The sequence below is a fragment of the Oncorhynchus tshawytscha genome, linkage group LG05, assembly GCF_018296145.1.
Source record: "Oncorhynchus tshawytscha isolate Ot180627B linkage group LG05, Otsh_v2.0, whole genome shotgun sequence".
NCBI classification, from domain to species: Eukaryota; Metazoa; Chordata; class Actinopteri; order Salmoniformes; family Salmonidae; genus Oncorhynchus; species Oncorhynchus tshawytscha.
Genome location: NC_056433.1, coordinates 75,863,896 through 75,880,294, shown reverse-complemented (window position 1 = coordinate 75,880,294; position 16,399 = coordinate 75,863,896). Strand labels below are relative to the sequence as shown.

General features: G+C 42.3%; 1 protein-coding gene across 6 annotated transcripts in view; it reads left to right on the top strand.

Moving 5' to 3' along the window:
• Positions 1-3,617: 3,617 nt before the first annotated feature.
• Positions 3,618-16,399, top strand: part of dnajc6 (DnaJ (Hsp40) homolog, subfamily C, member 6) — a 67,029-nt gene continuing 54,247 nt past the window's right edge. For 2 of the 6 annotated variants that reach the window (XM_042322363.1, XM_042322362.1), the window contains exon 1: positions 9,769-10,210. In XM_042322363.1, the coding sequence (XP_042178297.1) occupies positions 10,012-10,210 (199 nt within the window). In that variant the 5' untranslated portion in view covers positions 9,769-10,011. Of the gene's footprint in view, positions 3,984-9,767; positions 10,211-16,399 lie in introns of those variants that run through there. The other 4 variants (XM_042322364.1, XM_042322366.1, XM_042322365.1 and 1 more) reach the window with 4 other exon arrangements.

Sequence of the window (16,399 nt, the reverse complement as noted above, 5' to 3'; positions counted from 1 at the left end):
GGATAAAGATTGTACTTTTTGAAGAAATGCCCTCTGGTCTGATGAAACAAAAATAGAACTGTTTGGCCATAATGACCATCGTTATGTTTGGAGGATGAAGAACACCATCCCATATATTGAAGCAACATCTCAAGACATCAGTCAGGAAGTTAAATCTTGGTCGCAAATGGGTCGCAAAAAGTCAAGGTATTGGAGAGGCCATCACAAGTCCCTGACCTCAATCCTTTAGAAAATGTATGGGCAGAACTGAAAAAGCCTGTTCGAGCAAGGAGACTTTCAAACCTGACTCAGTTACAGCAGCTCTGTCAGGAGGAATGAGCCAAAATTCACCCAATTTATAGTGGGAAGCTTGTGGAAGGCTACCCGAATCGTTTGACCCAAGTTAAACCTTTTAAAGGCAATGCTACCAAATACTAATTGAGTGTATGTAAACTTCTGACCCACTGGGAATGTGATGAAAGGAATAAAAGCTGAAATAAATCATTCTCTCTACTATTATTCTGACATTTCACATTCATAAAATAAAGTTGTGATCTTAACTGACCTATGACAGGGAATTTTTACTAGGATTAAATGTTAGGAATTGTGAAAAACTGAGTTTAAATGTATTTGGCTAAGGTGTATGTAAACTTTCGACTTCAACTATAAATCAGGGGGCCACACCTTCAGTCCTCAAGGGCTACAGTGTACGGTTTTCATCCTTACCTGTTAACCAGAGACTGATTTCCCCTCTCCAGATAATAAGTATGAAGCCCCAGGGAGAAATGGAAATCAGCAGGACTGCAGAACTTGAGAGCCTGAGTTGTGCAACCCTAAGTATGCCTTTAATAGCCGGACATGCATAAAGATGGTGGCCCCAATGTACTTACCGCAAACGCCTAATTAGCTTTTTTCGCCGTATTATAGAGTGTTCTGCATTACTCTTGTTTTGTGTAACGCAGTGCACTGTATATTACGGCACCATAGTTGAACAACTCTGTGAGTAGCGCTAAAGCAATGAAGTCATACCTGAATTCCTCCATCTTCATGCACCTTTGCCTCTTACATTCTTATTACTCTTACATAGATAGCCTAGCGGTTAGCGCGTTGGGCCAGTAACCGAAAGGTTGCTTGTTCGAGTCTCTGAGCCAAAACAGTGAAATATCTGTTGATGTGCCCTTGAGCAAGGCACTTAACCCTGATTGCTCCATGGTTGCTGTTGATAATGGCAGACCCTGGCCATGACCTTACTCTCCGAAGGTATCTCAAAAATACATTTCTAATTCACACATGTATATCAATTCGCACTTGTAATTAACTAACTGTTGAAATCTAATTTTTCTTTCATTTAAACTGAAAAGACTATTGTTTTCTTCTAAACAGCACACCCTATAATGTGGTTTACTTTTAGAGTTCCGTCAGATTAAGATGTTAATCTTTATCAAAGTTGGATTACATTAATATGTTTTTGTGTTCAATTTAAAACTGTTTTGTTGATTTTCGTTATACCAAATATAACCTTATAAGACTAAACAATGTAAAATGATTCTCATGAATTGGTCTATAACTGAATTAAAAGGGACCAAAGAGTGTTTTAACCAATGGAACGTGTAATACGTCTGAATGGCTGTATCAGAAAAGGGGTCAGTGTGGTTGGACAGTATTTGTGGGAGGATGTGTCTCCCTGTTAGATTTCAATAACACAATATGCAAACAGTCGCTGGTGTAAACTGTAATTGGGCCAGTATGAGTATGACAAGCCCATTATGGTGAATGAGTGATGAGGAAAGCTTTTCATACACTGTGTATTACCCCACCACCACACACTGTCCAGAAGTCATGTTTTCATACACTGTGTATTACCCCACCACCACACACTGAATGTTTTCTGTCCAGAAGTCATGTTGCTGTCCAAACTCTGGCATATTCCAAGGAAAATAAACATATTTTCTCACAATTTCCTTTCAGGTCTTTGACTTCTCAAGGTCAAACACCAGTTCCAGGCACCATGCCTACTATGAATATGCTTACAGTAGAAACTAAATGTCTACCATTCAAAGCTACATTCAGTTTCAGTTGCATTCTCTGAATAGTATTTGTATGTGCTACAGAATGTATTCACATCCCTTGACATTTCCCACATTTTGTTGTGTTACAAAGTGGGATTAAATTTACACAAAATACTCTGCAGTGGAAGTATTTTTACATCCATTCTGTTCCCGAAAACCTTGTCAGTCCTTAAAGATTACAAGCATACCCAGAACCCTGCACTGCCCACTTAACCCAGAAGTCAGCCAGAAGAAACACAGTACAACTGGCGACTGAAGTCAGCATGCATGCACCCGGCCCACCACAAGGAGATGCTAGAGTACAATGGGACAAGGTGCACCCAGCCCACCACAAGGAGATGCTAGAGTACAATGGGACAAGGTGCACCCGGCCCACCACAAGGAGATGCTAGAGTACAATGGGACAAGGTGCACCCGGCCCACCACAAGGAGATGCTAGAGTACAATGGGACAAGGCGTCGTCAGGGTTGGTCAAACCCTCCCCTATCCCTGACGACACTGGGCCAATTGTGCCTCATGGGTCTCCCGATCTCAAGATACAGCCTGGGATCAAACCCAGGTCTGTAGTGATGCCTCAAGCATGAGGGGGATTAGCAATTGTGTGCCACCTCATAGGTTCTCAAGGTCGCAACGTAGCCTGGGATCGAACCCAGGTCTGTAGTGACACCTCAAGCACTGTGATGCAGTGCCTTAGACTGCTGCGCCACTCGAGGCATGTGACTACTTTATGAAGGCACTGTATAGAAGACTGATGGGTTTCTACTGTGAGTGGTGAGTGGGAACGCCATTGCTAACATATTATATATGCTATCATAGAACTCTATAGGCATACTGTGGTGATGCAGCATCTGTATGAATCCAGTCCACCATGCATTCTAATGAAGTATAATGTGACCGTTACAGCACCCCTCCCTTATTTTACCTGAAATTCACAAGGTCCTCTACTCTGACAATTAATCCACAGATAAGAGTGTAAACCAAATTCGTTTCTAGTAATCTCTCCTCCGTTAGGCTTCTTCTTATGACTTTATATGGTGGTTGGCAACCAACTTTAGGTTGCATTACCACCACCAACTTGACTGGAGTGTGGACCTCAGTTCACCTTTCAGTCACCCAGTGGGTATATGCTGCTAAAAAACAATCAAATCAAATCAAATTTTATTTTGGAGACTGCTTCCATCACGTGGAGGAGATGGGAAAGGCAGGGCTTGCAGCGGCCAAGTCACAAATATAATCAAGTATATTTTAGTGCCTAGCTATGCAGACTCTCCTTGACACGCGCAAGCAGTGTGGATGCAATGATTGAATAACATGTATGTGTACATTTATTTTTCAACGATTGGGCACATAACAAGTGGTGTGGTCAGCATGGCAGTCTCATGTAAATGTCAGCACATGTGAGTTCATTTTAATTTCCATCTATCCAGTCCCCAAATCCCTACTCAGATTTTGCTTGCCTATGTTTTATTAGTAGGCTACGGAAAAATGTGATGCGCTGTGTAGTCAGCATTCTGAGGCGCTAATCTGCGCATTTTTCCAGTATATGGATCTATGTGACATCCGGAACACTTGGGCTCACATGGATAGGCTTCATATTGTTGTTAGATCAGCGAATTGAGGTCGCGGGATTCGTTTCAGTGAAGCTCACGTTAAATATAAGATGATCATATGATGATGTCGTAGTCATTAGTAATTGTAATTTTAGCCAACCGCAGGAGCTGACATTATACACGTCGCCCGTGCACCGCCACCACTTACAGGTTGAGGTACAGAAGGAAGTATCGGTCGTTTGACCTTTGACTGCTCTGGCAGTGAATGACAAATCGAATGACAAAAAGGTTGGCATTTCTCAGAGCGCAGCTGGGGTCCCCGCGCGGATCTCAGGGGCTGAGGACGTCCGCGTTCCAGAAATAATGACAGCGAGCGCTCTGAAAGGTATGCGAAACGGGCTGTATTTTTTTATACATTTTTTTTTTTGCATAATTCGTTTTAAACCAGATAAATTTTGTTTCAAATGACACTGAAATTATTGTTTCGGAGTAGCATCGTCGTCATGTGTTTCTCCCCGATTAGATTTGAACATTACATAATGATTATCTTCTCTGCCCCAGGAATTATGTTGGCTAGATCCGCATAAAGATATTCTGCATATCATGGTTTGGCAATCAGTAGAAGTCTATCTGCGTTTTTACCATAATATTAGACATTTGAATATCCCATAGCATCGATGATGTTTGGTTCTATTCCGTGCAGGTGTTTTGTCAGGTTACAGGCCTATCTTTAGGCGAGGAAATGCGTAACGATGGGAAAACAGCCCTGTGCGTTCAGACTCTGTATGACGTTACATACCTTTTCCTGTTGCCGCTTTAAGCTTTTTTTAATGCATTTTCTAATAATTATGAGCCAAAAACATGCACTCATATGAATGGTGAAACCGCCGTGGCCTAAACAACCAAGCGCACTGAATGACAAATATGACCGGGGGATTTTTAGGCATGATCTGAGATTATTAATGACTCACTATTTTAAATGGGGGGAAACCCTAAAATATGTAATATGTGCTTAGCTAATGATTCTCATAGTTTTTAAAGTCACTGACTCATTAAAATGGAAAACTATATGCTAAGTAAAAGAAAAGCTGGCTATGCCGTGGATGATTCATGTTGCTGAATACGCGTTTACTGGCAGTGGAGGGGCAGGTTGAAGAAGACGACGACAATATAGAGAAACCAACTAAATATTCTACTAATTATTTGCTATCATTCTTAAATTAATTATTTAGCTCAGATTTCAAAGGGAATGGGTTTTGCTGAGGAAAAAATTGTAGGGAAATCCCTTGCATGATTCAGGTGCTGAAGCGATGGCCAGTTCTGGTTTCATATGGTGGCAGTGTCGTGCCGCCTCCTGTCCTATGCCGCACGGTGGTGTCACATGATGAGATGCGTGGTTTCCGTTTCACACCAGACTAGTAAAACCGTTAATACTGACGACTACATTATATTATCGAAACTAGATACATTCAGGACAACATTTTTCAGTGCAGGTGTTAGTGTAATAGCTTATTAATATGGTGTATTGATATTACTTGCCTATAGGCTAATTAAGAGCAAATAACCACATGAAGGCTTAACTTGATTTTTAACCCTTTTAAGAGCATATTTCTCTTATGCATACATTTCAACGAAATGAAGTGGAATAGACATCGAATTGACTTCTGTGCCCAGTGGGTTGTGCTATATAGCAATACTATGTTTTATTTTCATTCCATCATGATTCCTTTGATGATGATTGGAAAGATGTTTAGAGATTCTTCATTAGGCTAAGCAAGAATCTATTTAGTTCAAAATGTAAAGACAGCTGCATGGACAATAGGCTACACACAGATCAAGTAATTTAGGCTACTGTCTGCCAGTGAACCCTAACCCTAGCCAGCAGATTTTACAGGTCAATAAAGCTTTAACCTGTAGGGATAATCATTAATCCACTGTCCACCATTAAATATGATGGCAAATCCACCGATTCAAGCAGAAAATATTATTTTAGGTCAGTCAGTTTAGTGAAGATAATGGCTGTATGGCTGGGCTGGATTCAAGTAGCCTATTGTTGTCCTCAATATCCATACGTCTTAAAAATCATGAAGTATAGCAGTTTTTGAAGAGGCATAACTGGAAGAGTGAAATAAACATCTGTTTATGAGGCGAAGGTCTTATAAAACATCACAAGATCTTTGTTAAACTACAACTTCCTTAACCCACTGTGCTTAAACCTCTCCTGTAAAGGAATGCAATGTGGCATTTAAACCTATATAGTAAGTTAATAAAGGTAGTAGTAGGCTGGGCTATAGAGATAGATTCTTTTAATGGATGTCATTTGTTTTTTATGTAGCAGGTTTACGATAATCTCTCCCTGTTTGTTCATATTCGCTTATCTGTCCATTATTCTGGATTATGTGGAAGTGTAGTTGTCATTGTAGTGTGATTTTTTTTCGGCTTTTCGAACTTGGATCCCAAATACAGTACAGTGGGCACTCTCATCATCCAAGTGATCCCTTCTTGCATCACACAGTTCTGTGACCATAGACATAAAATAGTGGTCAAAAGGTCAATGCCAGGACATTACATTGCTTTTGATGCCCAAGTCCAGTCCTCTCAGCGAGTGAGGAGTGTAACCATTTGTATTGGAGACTGACTGCAGGAGTAGTAGTGCATCTGGGCTAAATGTCTGATGTTGGGAGGTTAGCTGTCAGAGGAAACTAAATCCTACAATAGAGCGGCACTTTGCATCCGGTTACGTCTGGAATCATTTCTCCTTTTGGACATTCCCTTGCCTGCTGTGCTTTCAGTCCAGGGCTCCTGTTGTAAAGGGTTTCCCAGGCCCGGGTTCAGCTTTGAGAAACCATTCAGCCCTTTAGTTGCCAGGGAACTGGGCCAAGGAAGGAAGCATGCTGCAGAACACCAAGTAGCTGTCTTGGTGTGCGTTCCAAATAGCACACCATTCCCTATATAGTGTAATACTTTTGACCAGTGGTAGAAAAAGCACCCATTTATTATACTTGAGTAAAAGGAAAGATACCTTTTAATAGAAAATAACTCAAGTAAAAGTGAAAGTCCCCCAGTAAAATACTACTTGAGTAAAAGTCTAAAAGTATCTGGTTTTAAATGTACTTAAAGGATAAGTTTACCCAAAATCCAGAAACTCCCAAGTGATTCCATACATTGAAACTAGTTCAGTGGAGCTTGCCCTCTCTCCCTGTAGCGCTGTACTGAAACCGGTGCAAAAGCAGGTCACATAACTCGTGACATTGCTGGATGCAGGCCTCGCTTTCCTCCTTTGCCAGTGAATTCATGATTCAGAAATCAGCAAAGTATGGACAAAATCGTTTTTTTATTGAAAGCACATGGCCAAATTAGCTATTTTGGTCAGAAGTACTATATGTTTTGAGTCACAAAATGTGTACTTTTCCACCTAAAACATTTTAGATTTATTTATGATAATTATTTTATATAGCCGACTGCTAAAATACAGCTGTTTCTACTGTATGTCCATGGACTGGATCTGGAGCAGTGCCAAAATACAAATACGTGTTTGAGAAGAGAAAGCGACAAAACAAAGGCGCGGAGGTATGTAGCCCAGTCTGACTCATGAAGTTTGCAGTGTTCTTATTGTGTTAGTACCATTGCATCATATAATGTAGACATAGAGGCATAGGTGCTCTACAGGTTAGCATATGCTCCCTATATATTTATAACAGCTGGGGTTGAGAGACAATAGATATTGTGTCACCTTTATTTGCAGAATAGAATACTCCCAAAACATTGTGATAAATGAACATAGGATATATAGTGTTTCAGACTAATATGAAAACATAAACCCACTAACAGTCCCGTTCATAGAGGTTGATCATAAGCGATCATTCAATAAAGTAAAGTTGCCACTTACTCGTTAGATAACTGTCCATTTGACCCAGGTGAAACAGGGATGCATCTCCAAATCATTTTTTTGGAACATGGGATCAATAGGGCTGCAAAATCCCCTTGGTCGCAAAAGCAAACTAACTGCTCCTCATCATCATTACGTTCCTCCATTTTTGTAGGAATTTGAATTCTCATATTTCACAAATTTGAAATCTCTGCAGCACAAACATAATTTGCAGCATTGAAGCACAATTGCCACAACTGCAGCACCAGCCTGTGTAGATCCTGGGGATGGGTTGGGGCTGTGGTCCAGCTACTGCTGCAGCACCAGTCTGTGTTGATCCTGGGGATGGGTTGGGGCTGTGGTCCAGCTACTGCTGCAGCACCAGTCTGTGTTGATCCTGGGGATGGGTTGGGGCTGTGGTCCAGCTACTACCGGTCTGTGTTGATCCCGGGGATGGGTTGGGGCTGTGGTCCAGCTACTGCTGCAGCACCAGTCTGTGTTGATCCTGGGGATGGGTTGGGGCTGTGGTCCAGCTACTACCGGTCTGTGTTGATCCTGGGGATGGGTTGGGGCTGTGGTCCAGCTACTGCTGCAGCTTCGGTGTCTAGAGGGGCTGCGGCCATCTGAAGCTCACTTTGCCTAAATTCTTCGTCTGCATACTCACACTCCAAACAATACGGTTTGACGAGACCATCAGCGCCCCTCAAGTAGTTTTCTTCATCACTCGCGAGTATTTAGTCATCAGACATAGTTATAACTTGTTGTTTATTTATATAACTAATGTGTAACAATGTCTTCACCTCTGAAAAAAACTTGCATCTGTGAATAAGGGCCTAACGTGCAGTTCCTATGCTTTCAATAAAACAATGAATTTGTCCCCACTTCGCAGATTTCTGAATCAGGTATTCACTGGTAACGGAGCAGAGTGAGGCCTGCATTCAGCAATGTCACGAGTCACGTGACCCATTTCTGCATCTGTTTCAGTACAGCACTACAGTAGGAGAGAAGGGGGAAAGATGGCAAACTCCCCTGAACTAGTTTCAATGTATGGAATCACTTGGGAGTTTCTGGATTTTGGGTAAACTTCTCCTTAAAGTACAGTGATGGAAAAAGTACTAACTTGTTATACTTGAGTACAAGTAAAAAGTTCAACTTAATGCTATGCATCAAAAATTATTATATTAAGCAAAGCAGATGGCATAATGTTCTTGTTTTTTTTATTTACGGCAGCAAGGCACACATTCCAACACAGACATCATTTACAAACGCAGTATTTGTGTTTAGTGAGTCCGCCAGATCAGAGGCAGTAGGAATGATTGATAGGTGTGTGAATTGGACGACATTGCTGTCCTGGCTGAGCATTCGAAATGTAACGAGTACATTTGGGTATCAGGGAAAATATATGGAGTAAAAGGTACATATTTTCTTTAGGAATGTAGTGAAGTAAAAGTAAAAGTTGTCAACAAATATAAATAGTAAAGTAATCATACCAAAAAAAAGGACTAGTGATACTTTCAAGTATTTTTGTTAAGTACTTTACACCACTGCTTTTTACCATTGGCCATTTTGACCAGAGGTCTATGGGCAATATGGTGCCATTTGTGGAATCTCTTTTTGTGAGGGCTGGGGGGGATCGCCTGGGGCTGGGGGAAGAGTCGAGATCTTTAGTTATCAACTGACTGAAGTGCTCCCCCTCCCTGATAAATAACTATGCTGTCCTACAGTGCTGACTAAAATACTTCACCACTTTAATTTCTTTATTATCCTCCTGTGGAGGTGCTATACTGTATAGCCTCCAGCTGGCCCATACATGGGTCGAATTAAAGCCCCTTAGCAATGGAGACTGTCGCCTATGTAGATTATAAGAAACTGAAATCATATCAAAACAAAGTTTATTTGTCATGTGCGCTGAATACAACTGGTTTAGACCTTACAGTGAAATGCTTACTTACAGGCTCTAACCAACAGTGCAATTCTTAAGTGGTTTGTATTGTTAATTTAACCCTTATAATTAGTTATGAAGATATCTTGTTAACTACTGTAGCCTGTGAAAATACGTTATTAGAAATAAATATGTGAATATTTTCGTATAGAATCCTGTGTAGGATATCCAGTGGGCTATCATCACAACAGCCTATTCATCATCAATGTATATTTTCTGACAAATATTCCTGCTTTGTAAATAAATAACGATGAATCAGGCGATCATTTAGTCACCTACTGCCGGCATGGTATTGTCAGGATTGGCTTGGAGCCAGCATAAAGCCGGAAAGGACCCATTAACTCAACCGGGACTGGCAGCCAGAGCAACCGTGGATGTTCGGTGTAGTGAATACGGACCTGATGACAGCGTCCTGCTCTTGATATCCCGGAGAAAATAAATCAGGGAGACACGGTGCTGGAACTACTAACACATATCTGGTGGATTATTTCTAAGAATATATCTGAGATTTATCGTCCAGAATATGTGCATTCACGCCATTCATTAGCTGTTTTTGTCTTTTTTAAAATGTAATTCTCAAATCCACGGCGCAGTGCTCATGAGATGAGCCTACTTGGTGGCTATAAGAAAAAGCCATGCAGTTATGATGGCTATGAATCTTTACAGTTGGTCGATAGCAGCGGAGGCTTCAATAACGGAGGAGGGAGACGCAGCGGAATCGGCTTGGTATCAGCAGCAAACCTAGGAGGACCGAAGGCAGGCCCACTGCGGGAGAACGACTGCAGCACCATGGACAGCTCAGGTAAGCGGTGGCTCACCATGGGAGGCGGTGTAGCTCACGCGCAGCAGGCAAGGCCAAGCTGGGGATAATGCTGATCTGTTGTATGCGACGCAGAACACGCCTGTCGCTGTGTGATACTCCCTGAAATATATTTAATTTGAATAAGATCAGTGTAAATAGGTTAAAATATATTATCTAGACATTTCTGTCTTAGTGTTTCCACGCATTGCATCATGTAATAAGGGTGTCTCCTTATATTGTAGCCTATATTGTTCTGCTTTCATTTTTATTTTGTGTGAGTAGAGCTGATCTCATCATAGCAGTGATCTCATGTTACAGTCTTTTATTAAGCTACCAATATTTTAATAAAACTTAAATTGATGTAATAGAACATGCACACATTATGATTAGACCATCTACATAGTCCATAGTAGTACATAGTACAAGTGCAATATGTAGTAGTACTATGTAGTAGTACATAGTTTAAGTGCAATTCCTCAATTGCCCTCCTCTATCTTAAGATTGAATGAACTTCCCAAATATCTTCTTACAAATCTTCTTAAGATGTTTGTTGCTAGGCAACCGTTTTAGCTATCTAGCTAGCAATGGCAATCATGTTAGCATATTTCTTACTGAGATTACTGTTCTAAACATGTTCTTGGGTTTAAAATAATCCGTACTGAAACTTTCAGAGAAAGTTTGTGAGTCAATTCAACATGTTCAATTGCTTTCATGAGCTTTCTCTCACTGCCCTGAGTTTAAGACAACGGTTTAGCTATCTTGGAATTAACAACATTTCCAATACATTTATTTGTGGGCCTCCCGGGTGGCGCAGCGGTCTAAGGCACTGCATCACTACAGATCCTGGTTTGATCCCAGGCTGTGTCGCAGCCTGCTGCGACTGGGAGACCCATGAGGCGGCGCACAATTGGCCCATCGCCGTCCGGGTTTGGCTGGCCAGGTTGTCATTGTCCCATTGCGCTCTATCGACTCCTGTGGCGGGCCGGGCGCAATGCACACTGACACATCGCGGACAGATAGCCTTACATTCCCCTGCAAAATGTCTTGATAAACTTGGGAATTCATTTTTCCGTCGATGATAGCAAGCTGTCCAGGCCCTGAGGCAGAAAAGCAGGCCCAAACCATGATGCTCCCTCCACTATACTTTACAGTTGGGATGAGGCTTTTTTTCTCCACACATAGTGTTGTGTGTTCCTTCCAAACAACTAGTTTCATCTGTCCACAGAATATTTTGCCAGTATGTGGAACATCCAGGTGCACTTTTGCAAACTTCAGACGTGCAGCAATATTTTTTTTGGACAGCAGTGGCTTCTTCCGTGGTGTCCTCCCATGAACATCATTCTTGTTTAGTGTTTTACTTATCGTAGACTCGTCAACAGAGATGTTAGCATGTTCCAGAGATTTCTGTAAGTCTTTAGCTGACACTCTAGGATTCTTCTTAACCTCATTGAGCATTCTGCGCATTGCTCTTGCAGTCATCTTTGCAGGATGGCCACTTCTAGGGACAGTAGCAACAGTGCTGAACTTTCTCCATTTATGGACAATTGGTCTTATCATGGACTGATGAACATCAAGGCTTTTAGAGATACTTTTTTAACTCTTTCCAGCTTTATGCAAGTCAACAATTCTTAATCTTAGGTCTTCTGAGATCTCTTTTGTTTGAGGCATGGTTCACATCAGGCAATGCTTCTTGTGAATAGCAAACTCACATTTTGTGAGTGTTTTCTTATAGGGAAAGGCAGCTCTAACCAACATCTTCAATCTCGTGTCATTGATTGGACTCCAGGTTAGCTGACTCCTGACTCCAATTAGCTTTTGGAGAAGTCATTAGCCTAGGGGGTTCACATACTTTGCCCAACCTACACTGTGAATTTTTAAATGATTTATTCAATATAGACAAGAAAAATACAATAATTTGTGTGTTATTAGTTAAAGCACACTATGTTTGTCTATTGTTGTGACTTAGATGAAGATCAGATCAAATTTGATGACCAATTTATGCAGAAATCCAGATAATTCCAAAGGGTTCACATACTTTTTCTTGCCACTGTAAATCTGAGACACTTCATTGAGTATGATATATCACGTTTCGTCTGGTATGTATTCATTTGTGTAAGTCCTTCACCCATTTCGTATGATTTGTTACGAATTTGCAAAATGTAAAATATTTTATGAATTTGCAAAAACGAATCACATGTTACGAATTTTAGCTAGGTGGCTAGGTGTGTAACATTAGCTAGCTCGCTAATATTAGCTAGGCTTGGGGTTAGGGTTAGGTTTAGGAGTTAGGTTAAAGTTAGGATTAGGGGAAGGGTTAGCTAAAAGGGTTAAAGTTAGGGGAAGAGTTAGCTAACATGCTAAGTAGTTGCAAAGTAGCAAGAAAATAGTAAGTAGTTGAAAAGTTGCTAAATAGCTCAAATGCTAAGTTGTCCATGATGAAATACGAACTCTCAACCTTTGGGTTGCTAAACATTTGCGTTATACGCCCACCCTCCTTTTGTTTTTGCCTTAAGTAACAATCTGTCTTATGAAACCATATCAAATGTGGCATATACCTAATGGAGTGTCTCAGATTTATGTACAGAATAATACAAAATGCTCTGAGAACAGGTTGGATATATCCACAGCTCACTGCAGTGCACTGAAAGACCTGGCCTTAGGTACTGGATCTATCTGAGCTGAGGGGAAGTGTACGATGTGGAGGGGAGGGGAGAGGAGAGAGAAGGGAGGAGGGAGAGGGGGACATAGACCTCTGAGATGGCTGAGTGTCAGGTGAGTCTGCCTGTGCTGGCTGGCTGGCTGTATGTGGTCTGTATCTCCTGCTCCCTCTGCTTCTCTGTGTGTCTGTGCAGTGTAGCTCAGTAAACATCAGAGCTCTGCAGACTCCCATCTCCATCTGGTCAGTCGTGTTTGGCAGGCAAGCCAGCACACTGAACGACTGACTGACCAACTGACACAGAGGCAGACACAGAGACAGGTGGATAGACATGTTGCAGCTAAGTAGTAGGGGTTTGGTTAGTGGTTAGGGTCTGAGACTGCATTGGAGGTTTTCCCATTGTCTTCCCACATAGCAGAGTCTACGTAAGGGGTAGGTAAGGGGTAGGTAACGCTCTTCGTGGAGAGCTGCAGGTGATGCAGGATTTTGTTCCAACTAGGCACCACATCTGACCAACTGAGCTAATTGATCAGTTCAGTGATTGCCTAAATTCAGCACACCTGGTCTTCCAGGTGATGCGGCACTCCAGGACCGGGGTTACCTACCCCTGGTCTATGCACTGTAAATCTCCAGTGTGTTTGAAAGGGATTGGTGAGACCACCAGGCACCATCAGCGCACCATCAGCTTAGCATCAGAAAATGTATATTATGTGAGAAATTTCCCATTGGAAATGCAAACTTCCCATCTCCCCAACTCCAGGGCAGCGCTCTTACATTAGAGCTGTTTTATTGACATTAAGTGAATAATAGATGGCTGGATGACGTCACTTCAGTCCTCTGTAAATATTTAAGTCTTAAAGGAAAATTGTACATCATACAGGGATGATTTCTGTATTTTGAAAGTTACATATCTTGGAAACTTGATTACTGACAACAATGGACTAATGAAACAAATTGCAAAATATAGTTTTTGTATTGTGCATATCTGCTGCTATATCAATCATGTTTGGTGGGTGTGTATCTCCCACATAGTGAGTAGTGATGCCAAGCTGCCTGTCCCTTCCAGACAGATTAATCATAGACTCTTGTCTTATCAGCAGCATCTATAATGAAGAGCTTAGAGCCTGTTTGTTGGGAAAGTTCCTGTTCCTGTTTGACCCACAATAGAGACCCATATGTCACTACTGCAGTACACAGGTCTGTCTGTCTGTCTGTCTGTCTGTCTGTCTGTCTGTCTGTCTGTCTGTCTGTCTGTCTGTCTGTCTGTCTGTCTGTCTGTCTGTCTGTCTGTCTGTCTGTCTGTCTGTCTGTCTGTCTGTCTGTCTGTCTGTCTGTCTGTCTGTCTGTCTGTCTGTCTGTCTGTCTGTCTGTCTGTCTGTCTGTCTGTCTGTCTGTCTGTCTGTCTGTCTGTCTGTCTGTCTGTCTGTCTGTCTGTCTGTCTGTCTGTCTGTCTGTCTGTCTGTCTGTCTGTCTGTCTGTCTGTCTGTCTGTCTGTCTGTCTGTCTGTCTGTCTGTCTGTCTGTCTGTCTGTCTGTCTGTCTGTCTGTCTGTCTGTCTGTCTGTCTGTCTGTCTGTCTGTCTGTCTGTCTGTCTGTCTGTCTGTCTGTCTGTCTGTCTGTCTGTCTGTCTGTCTGTCTGTCTGTCTGTCTGTCTGTCTGTCTGTCTGTCTGTCTGTCTGTCTGTCTGTCTGTCTGTCTGTCTGTCTGTCTGTCTGTCTGTCTGTCTGTCTGTCTGTCTGTCTGTCTGTCTGTCTGTCTGTCTGTCTGTCTGTCTGTCTGTCTGTCTGTCTGTCTGTCTGTCTGTCTGTCTGTCTGTCTGTCTGTCTGTCTGTCTGTCTGTCTGTCTGTCTGTCTGTCTGTCTGTCTGTCTGTCTGTCTGTCTGTCTGTCTGTCTGTCTGTCTGTCTGTCTGTCTGTCTGTCTGTCTGTCTGTCTGTCTGTCTGTCTGTCTGTCTGTCTGTCTGTCTGTCTGTCTGTCTGTCTGTCTGTCTGTCTGTCTGTCTGTCTGTCTGTCTGTCTGTCTGTCTGTCTGTCTGTCTCATTCACCCTGCACCGGATAGAAGGTATAAAGGATGAAGGTTGGGACTGTTGAAGGAGAGAGGCACATTGAGACTATGTCTGTATTGATCTTTCTGACCGGGGCCAAGTCTCTTTCTGGGCCAGCGGCTCTCTGACTGGGCCTTTCTCTCACATCAAAGGTGCCTGACTGGAGCAGGGAGGATGGAAGGATGAACAGGAGGAGAGTGAGAGGGGGGCGTTTTGGTCGGGGTTCAGAGAGCAGTAACCAACTCTAAGGGATGGCTGTGGAGGAGGCTTTGAAGTGTTCCTCTAGCATTAAAAGAGGGACAAGCTGACTGGTTAAATAGTCTGAAGGAAGATGCTAAGTAATGTTCAAGAAGTACAATGAGTCTTAAAGCAACTGTCCAGTGAAAACTTCATTTTTAAAAGTTCATATTCTGTTAACTCATACCCAAATAATGTTCTTGACTCGTATTTGTGGCCAGCGCATAAGTTGGAGAAAAAACACTTTAAAAAAACCTACAAACTTGTGTCTCAAATAGACTGTTTCAAAAATGTTTGCTATTTCTTGCATATATCCTGCCTCATTGCCTGAGCTGGCCAATCAGCAGTCTACTCGCATGGATATTTTTGTTGTTGGGTTATGCCCACACCATTCTGTTGTTGGGGTATGCCCACACCATTCTGTTGTTGGGGTATGCCCACACCATTCTGTTGTTGGGGTATGCCCACACCATTCTGTTGTTGGGGTATGCCCACACCATTCTGTTGTTGGGGTATGCCCACACCATTCTGTTGTTGGGGTATGCCCACACCATTCCAACACAGAAAAGCTGCTTTTAACATATTTAATTTTAAAAAATCTAAGGAAAAGTATTTCACTCATTTTATAATTACACTACATTACCAAAATCAAATCAAATCAAATGTATTTATATTGCCCTTCTTACATCAGCTGATATCTCAAAGTGCTGTACAGAAACCCAGCCTAAAACCCCAAACAGCAAGCAATGCAGGTGTAAAAGCACGGTGGCTAGGAAAAACTCCCTTGAAAGGCCAAAACCTAAGAAGAAACCTAGGGAGGAACCAGGCTATGAGGGGTGGCCAGTCCTCTTCTGGCTGTGCCGGGTGGAGATTATAACAGAACATGGCCAAGGAGTAAATGTCAGTTGGCTTTTCATAGCCGATCATTAAGAGTATCTCTACCGCTCCTGCTGTCTCTAGAGAGTTGAAAACAGGAGGTCTGGGACAGGTAGCATGTCCTGTGAACAGGTCAGGATTCCATAGCCGCAGGCAGAACAGTTGAAAATGGAGTATGTGGACACCAGCTTGTCAAACACATCATTCCAAAGTCGGGCATTAATATGGAGTTGGTCCCCCCTTTGCTGCTATAACAGCCTCCACTCTTCTAGGAAGGCTTTCCACTAGATGTTGGAACATTGCTGCGGGTACTTGCTTTCATTCAGCCACAAAAGCATTAGTGAGGTCGGGCACTGATGTTGGGCGATTAGACCTG